General features: G+C 58.8%; 2 protein-coding genes across 2 annotated transcripts; both read right to left on the bottom strand.

The window, feature by feature from the left end:
- Nucleotides 1-4,260: 4,260 nt before the first annotated feature.
- Nucleotides 4,261-5,094, bottom strand: L226DRAFT_474430 (uncharacterized protein; the record flags this gene model as incomplete). The annotated part of the gene is made up of 1 exon (XM_067676590.1): nucleotides 4,261-5,094. One exon carries the CDS (start codon nucleotides 5,092-5,094, stop codon nucleotides 4,261-4,263), a length of 834 nt encoding a protein of 277 aa, XP_067528347.1.
- Nucleotides 5,095-5,727: 633 nt separating this feature from the next.
- On the bottom strand, nucleotides 5,728-6,837 carry L226DRAFT_432698 (uncharacterized protein; the record flags this gene model as incomplete). The annotated part of the gene is made up of 1 exon (XM_067674720.1): nucleotides 5,728-6,837. A coding segment is annotated over one exon (1,110 nt), but the record flags the coding sequence as incomplete, so codon positions are not given.
- Between the last annotated feature and the right edge of the window lie 684 nt (nucleotides 6,838-7,521).

Below are 7,521 nucleotides of genomic sequence, written 5' to 3' on the forward strand. Positions count from 1 at the left end.
TGCGGAGGAGGACTGAGGGCGTCGGAGGGTCTTGCAGTGGACGTGGGACGTGTCGGCGACGGCGGTACGCGCGCAACGGTATGTGCTACCCATCATCTCCTCTCCACTTAGATCTGGACCGTCCTCGGTCCAAGTCTGCGCAGATACGAGTGGTATGGGAGTCGGCGTTGGACTAGGGAATGGACGAATGGAGGCAGAGAATTGAGGCGTCGGAGGGGCCTGATCGGGCTCACACGGAACGTGCATACGGAGGAGGGAACGCAGCAGAGACAGGTCCAGGGTACGGGCGATTCAGAGAGAGAAGGGCGCGCAACTGGTGCTCATTCTTGCTCTCGCGAGGGACGGAGGCAGAAGCGAACGGTGGGGAATGATGAGCGGGACCTGTACACGGATGAACGATGAAAGGATCCTGGGCATGAGCCTGATACATGGGGTGGGTATTGCCAAGCGTGCTCGTCCTCTCCACTTGAATCTGAAGCCTCTACTCCTCGTCCAACTCGTGTGTTTCCACGTCTTCGTGTGCGTGTGCATCCTGTGCGTCCGAGTCCTCTTGAAGCTCCTCATTGTCGCCCAAAGAAGTCGACACCTCCATCTCACGAAGTCGAGCGGTCGAGATGTCGATGTGGTCACCGTCGTCGAGCCAAGGAAGGTCAATGCGCTCGCGCGCGAGGTAGGGAAGAAGACGGAAGGCTGCAACGGGTCTGTCAAGGACAGAGCCGTCGAGCTCGCAGAGGATGTATGCTCCGCCGCGATTGCGCGATAGCACAACGTAAGGTCCGAGGTATCGAGGTCGCATCTTGCGGTTGAGGCTCTTCTCAATCGCAGTATTGCGCATCAAGACGAGAGCGCCACGTTGGAAATCGAAGTCACGGATCGTCGAGGCATGGTCGCGCTCGAGTTGACGGGCTGCAGCGAGACGCGACTCATAGACCTTGGAGTAAATGATGGCGAGGTCTTCTTGTCGTCGTGCGAGTGCTCGAGCGCGTGCGCCGATGAGCTCTGCGGTAGGGATGAGGGTGGTGGGTGTGGGCATGAGATAGGTTGCTTCGAAGACGTCGAGGGGGAGGACAGGATGGCAACCAGTGGCTGCAAAGAAGGGTGAGCATCCCATGCGGCGACACACCGTAATCCGGTCAGCCCAGAGGACGTGGTGGACGTGCTGCGACCACTTCGACTGGTCGCCGCCGGCAGCCTTGTAAAGGGCTTGACGAACGTCGAAGTGTGGCCGCTCGACGATGCCGTTTGCCCGGGAGTTGTAGCTTGAAATTCGAATGTGGTGGATGCCGTACTTCTTGGATAAATAGTCGAGAGCCTTGACCCACGGTGTGCCATTGTCTGAGACGAGTTCGACGACGGAGCCCCAACGGCAGAGGACATCTTGAAAGAGCCACTCGCCGAGGGCCTTGCCTGTCTCGCGGCGAAGAGCTTGAGCTTCAGCGTAGCTTGTAGTTGCGCAGCGGCCATGGGCGAGGTACTTGAAGCCGGCAGATGTCGGAAGATGCATAGAGTCGACGTGGAAGCGGACGAAGATGGACGGAGGGATAGGGACAGTGGGAGGGATGAGGACTTGGCGGAGCTGACGAGTCTGGCACAGATGGCACGTCCGGACGTACCAGACGACATCTGCCTGCATCTGTGGCCACCAGAAACGTTCAGCAATGAGAGCGGAGGTTGCGTACGTGCCTTTGTGTGCGACATTGTCATGTGCTTGCTTGAGGATGTCGAGACGACGTTCTGGCCAGATGACGAGACGATCAAAGCTGGAGGAACCTGCACGTCGCCAGAGACGACCTTGAAGGACATAGAACCGGGTCGCATAGCGGTGGAATGTGGCAAATGAGTCGTCGGAAAGGGATGGGGGACGTTCGAGGGTGGTGAGGTACTTGAGGACATCGTGAAGACGTTCGTCTTCGAGTTGAGCGGAAGCGGAGCGGGGAATGGTAGTGGGAGCAGGGATGGGATCAGATGAAGGAGTGGCGGTGGACTGAGTGAATAGAGGGAGCAGACGATGATGAGCGGAGCGAAGGATGGGTGGGGAAGGGTTGATGAGATGGAGGAGGCCGTTGAGTCGGTCGATCCAGTCATCTTCTTCGTCGGGCAGGAGAGAGTCATTGTCGAGGGGTTGAGGACGTCAGCGAGATAGACCGTCGGGGCCGTGTAGTACTCCGGGTACATGGACGAGGCGGAAATGGAAAGTGAGGATGGTGACGATCCAGCAGTTGATGGTCGCGTTTGGAGCTTCATCCGGGTTGTTGAGCATGCCTTGGATGTACCTAGCGTCGACCTCAACGACTAGATTGTGGACACCAATGAGAAAGCGTTTGCAAGCCTTGAGCGAGCGATAGAGGCCGTAGATTTCAAGTTTGGCTTGTGAGTAGCCAGACTCACGAGCGTTGAGGGTAATGGATCCAAAACGAGCATAATAGCGGCGGGAGGGATCGTCGAGGTCGCATTGAGCGAGTAGGTAGCCGATAGCGATGTACGAAGTGTCTACTGCGAGGATAACCTCAGCGGGAGACGTGTAGTCGATGGGACGGAGGGCAGGGGAATGAATGAGCGCATCTTTGAGGTCGTCCATGGCGGCTTGCTGCTCTGGACCCCAGACGAAGACGGAGCCTTTGCGTGTGAGCTGGGTGAGTGGCCAAGCTCGTTTGCCAAAGTTCTGGATGAAAGAGCGAGCGACGCCGACCGTGCCTAGGAAGGCCCGCACGTCGGAGACGTCTTGACAAGGTCCCCAGTTGACAATCTTCCCGTAGTTGCTCGGCTCCGGGACGCGTCCAGCGTATGTACAGCGGTGGCCGACAACTGTGTACTCCGGAGCTATCAGTATAGACTTGAGCCCGGAGAACGTACCGCCGCAATACTTCATGCGCTGCACAACGCGGTTGACGTTATTGAGGTGCTCCCAAACGAACCGTCGAATGCCCGGATTCTCTGGTATCGTCTCGAAGCCGCCGTCCGGAAGTTCGTAGCGTGTTGCGGGGCCTCGGATAGGGATGTCGTCGATGAAGGGCTGGGTAATGTGGGGGATCTCGGCTTGGAGGATGAAGCAGACGTCTTCATGAAAGATCGGCACTGAGTTTGTCCAACCCATGGGCAGGGTGACGAGTCGACGCGCGCCATAAGGTGTCTGGAAGGTCGTGAGGTCGCGGGACTCCTCGGCGATCTTGCGCTCGTCATAGCCGACATATAAGTCGAGGGCTCCGCCGCATGCGCGACCGGCGAAGCTCTCCGCAAGCTGCTCTGTAAAAGGAGGCACACCCGAGTGCGCAATGGTCACGGCATTCAACGGTTCGAGGGAATGGACAAGACGGAGGGACTTGCCATCTTTCTTCACCACACAGAACCATCTTGACCGGTACGAGGAGTTCGATGGCTCGTAAACTCCAGCGGCTTCTTTGCGGCGGATGATCGCGCAGACCTCGTCGAAGAGTCCGGGAGGGATCGGTATGTTGCGCTGAACCCAAGGACGGTGCGGGATGGTGGGGATGACGACTGGAGGGAAGAAGTCCTCACGGAACTGGCCGCGCTCCTCGTCGTTCCAGGCAAAGGCTTCGTTTTGCTGCATTATGAGCTGGTGGAGGAGGGCGCGTTCTTCCGGCCAGAGGAAGTCGCCGCCGTGAAGCTTGTCCATCGCGTCCTTGCGCTCTTGCGTGTACCGACCAGTCGGAACGAATGGTGGGGGATGCGGAGAGAGGGGCGGCATGTCAGCGAGGGGGTCGCCTTCGATCTTGCGCACAATGCGGAATTGGTCGGGGAGGGGTGCGAGGACGGGCTTGACTTTCTTGGCTACCGGTTTGTACTTGCGTTTAGCGGCAGCGTAGACCGGGAGGGACGTGTCCAAGGGCAAAGAAGCGGAGGAGTCTGGGGGAGAGTGGTCCAGGGGCGAAGGGGAATGAGAAGAATTATTAGAAGGAGAAAACATGGTAGTAGTGCGGTCTAAAACGTGTGAGTGAATAGCGAAGATCGGCATGTACTGTTCTAAAGACTGTCCAGTGGGAGCGGATGGCTGAGAAGTGGGTGACAAAAGGTACGAGGGTTCAGGGGAGTGATTATAAAAAGTCGAGTATGGAAAAGATGGATCTGCAAGAGAATCGGAGCCAATTAAGTCGGGATCACAAGCGGAGAGGTAAAGTAAGTCTAAGTGAGTGGAAGTGTCGAAGTCCGAGTCCAAAAGCGAAAAGGCATCTATAGTAAAACTGTCAGGGCGTCCGGGTATGTTGCTGAGGACTATGGCGGCTTCTCCCTGGTCGCACTCGATCAGATCCTCGAGCCGGCTTGAAAACCCAGGCTCGGACAGTTCTGACGATGTGTCGGGTCAGGGGAGGCACGCGTGAACTCCGGGTCGATGCGCGGCAGCGTCGGGATAGTGGTCTCGAGGTCCGAATTGGGGTCATAGAGGGTGATGGTCTGCGAGCCGTCGGAGTTGGTCTGGACGGAGCTGGAGGTGAGGACGTCAAATGGTCGGCCTAGGAGAACGTCGTAGGGTGCGTCAGGGATGACATGTATCTGTAGATAGACCACAATGGAACCGAAGCGGACGGGGACATTGCGCGCAAGACCAAGGGTGGAGGTGACGCTGCCGTTCGCAGTTTGCATCGGAATTGTGAGCCGGTGGTCGTAGTCGATGCCGAGGGTGTGTGCAACGCCTTCCGACATGGAGATAATTGCTGAGCCACTGTCGAGGATGCATGAAACGCGGGCCTTGTTGCCAAACATGCCTTCGATCGCTCGGATAGCGGCAGACTCGAGGGAGACTCGCAGCGGGACCGGGTTTTCTCCTGGAGGCAGATTGCGGAGATACACCTCATATGGGTCTTGTACAACAATCGCACCAGGGGGCGGAGCTCGCGAGGCTTGAGCGAAGCTAACCGGCATCGAGTTGAGGAAAGACTCCACCGGTCTGCATGGCATGGCGTCGGCGGAGTCATCGTAAGGGCTAGGAAGGATGGGGTCGGTGGGATCCTCCTGCACAAGGACAGGCTCTGGCCCAGCGGCGACACGACGCGACGAACAAGCCTCTCGAGTTTGCTGCCGAACGTCCGGCGCAATGGAGAGCAGCTCCTCTTGGCTAAGAGTGATCTGCGACTCCATGCACCGCTTGAAGACGTTCGCCACGTGCCGTGGGTCGTAGATGGGTGCTTGCGTGCGATACGCCGGTTCTTGCTTCTTCGGTGGAGCTGGAGGACGAGCGGGAGGAGCGGCGAAGTTACGCTGCTGAGGAGGGACGTAAGTCGCATCTCGAGCATCGCGGTACGGGTGTTCCGGGGGAGCTGGCTCGTGTGCGGCAGGGGCTGACGTAGAACTAGCTGGCTGGGATGCGGAGGGAACAGCGGGAGCCTGAGCGGGCACCGACGGCACCTGTAGACGCGGCTGCTCGCTCGAAGGCTGGGACGTGACAGGCGGGAGACTGTGCGCATCCTTATCGCTTGCTGGCTCGTCCGGTAGTTCTTCGATACGGGCTTCTGAAACAGGAGTGTCAGCGACGCGAGGAGGCTGTTCTGCAAAATGGACAGCCCTTTTCTGTGCTCGATCCGCTCGCGCTCGAGACTGATCAGCCACCTCTTGCACGACGCGCTGCCGTTGTGCTCGCTGCCGCTCCAATGCATATAGCTCCCTTCGCAGGCTGTCGATCCGCTGGTCCTGATCGAAGGTATGGATGGGGCCGCCAGTCGAGGTGGGTAGCGAAGGCGAAGGAGCTTGGGAAGCAAGGTAGGAGGGCGCCTGCGTCATCGTGTGGTTGACGGTGTGGGAGACTGGTGAGAAGAAAAGCTGAGGCGCTGCCGGCGCCGTCGAGCGGACCTCGGGATGCTGCCTGTAGTACTCCTGGACACGCTCACGAAGTGTAGCTCCGGGGATGGTAGAAGGTACATAGCTGCCGTTCACGAGAACGACCTCCAGCCGCTCGTTCCGCGTGACGAGGCCATCCTGAATGTCCGCTTCAACTTGAGCGCAGCGGCGGATCGTGTGCGTCGGATCTCCGCAATAGAAGCACGTCCGGGGACCGGGTGCGGGCTGTGTAATGTTCTGCGAAGCGGACATGTGCGGAGGGAGTTGTCGGGCAGCGGGACCAAGAGCGACGGGTGGCTGGGACGCAGAGGCGAGCTGAGCACGCTGGAACTGAGCGAAAGTGGATGCCATGGCTCTGAGAGCCTCCGTTACTTCGGCGAGCTCGGACTTGATGGGCGACGGTGTGGTGGCAGAGGTAGAGGGCGAAGCAGAGGCGGCGGGAAAAGCGAGGCGGTGATGGTTGAATGAGGAGGGTACGGTCGCTTCGAGGATGTGTTGTGCGGCCTCCGTGACCTGCGTGATTGAGTACTGTTGTCGAGGGGCCAGGACTTGAGGGTGAGTGATCTTCAAGCGCTCCAGGACTTGCGCTCGAAGGTCGTCCTGTAAACCCTGTACAAAGCAGTAGTCACGGTCATCCTCCCGGAGGTACCCGCCGCTCACCAAGAACGTTGCAATGTCGCGGAACTTGCGTGAGTACTCGTTGAACTCCTTGATGGAGTGGACGCCGTTCTTCACCGTCATCTTGACGAGCATGTCAAGGTCGCGGAGGGTGAAGAGTGTCTTGCCACCATCGCCGATGTATTCTGCGAGCACTGCGTTCTTGAAGTCCTCCCAGGTCTTATTGGCGTCCGTGAACTCCAGGTAGGATCGCCAGATGTTCTTCTCGGTGTCTGGTGCATAGCGGACCGCGTGGTCCTTCCTCTCTCGAGGACTGTCTACTCCGGCTTGCTCGAAACAGTACTCGAGGTCCTCAAAGAATCCAATGATGGAGCGGACGTCCGAGTTAGGGTCGAAGGAGGGTGCACCTGCGCTGCCGCGCGGTGGCATGCGGAAGGGGGTAGGTTGTGCCATCTGAGCTTGGAGGCTTTGTATAGCGGAAGCGAAGACGGGTCGGAAGGAAGGGAGATTGGTGCCCGGAAACGTGAGCGGTAGCTGGGACCACTGGTCGAAAGGGGTGTCGAAGTTTTCGGGTGGAAAAGAGAGGGTAGAGGAGCGAGAGGCGGATCTGCGGGGAGAGACGGAGCGTGAACGAGAGACAGGAGATGCGGACGGCGTACGGAAGAGCTCGCGGACTGCCGCTGCGTCGTCTGGATCCGAATCTTCGTCGGTAAGGCGGCTGTGTGTGGCTAGAGGGGAAGGAATGCGATCGAAGAGGTCGGTTGAGTCGTCTAGGTTCGGTATTGCGTTATTGAACGCAGCGCGGAAGTCTTCGCGCTCTAATTCGCGCTGTTGTGAGGTGCGGGTCGAGCGAGATGTGGTGTGCGGTTGGGAATGGCTCCAATCGACTGGACGCAGGGGAAAGGTCTCAGACGACGAGCTGGTGACAGAAGAGATAGTGAGTGAAGAGGGTGTTGAAGATAGTGGACTCGCCAGGTGTAGCGGCTCAGAAACCGGACCCTCGCGGTGGGCTCCAAAATGATGGACCTACACTCGCCGTGAGTGAGATCTGAAGGTGCGATGGTCCGTCCGGGCGTGCACGAGGGGAGTCGGGTAAGTGAGAGAGGGAGAGAG

This window comes from Lentinus tigrinus, assembly GCF_003813185.1.
Source record: "Lentinus tigrinus ALCF2SS1-7 unplaced genomic scaffold L226scaffold_96, whole genome shotgun sequence".
In the NCBI taxonomy this organism is placed as follows: Eukaryota; Fungi; Basidiomycota; class Agaricomycetes; order Polyporales; family Polyporaceae; genus Lentinus; species Lentinus tigrinus.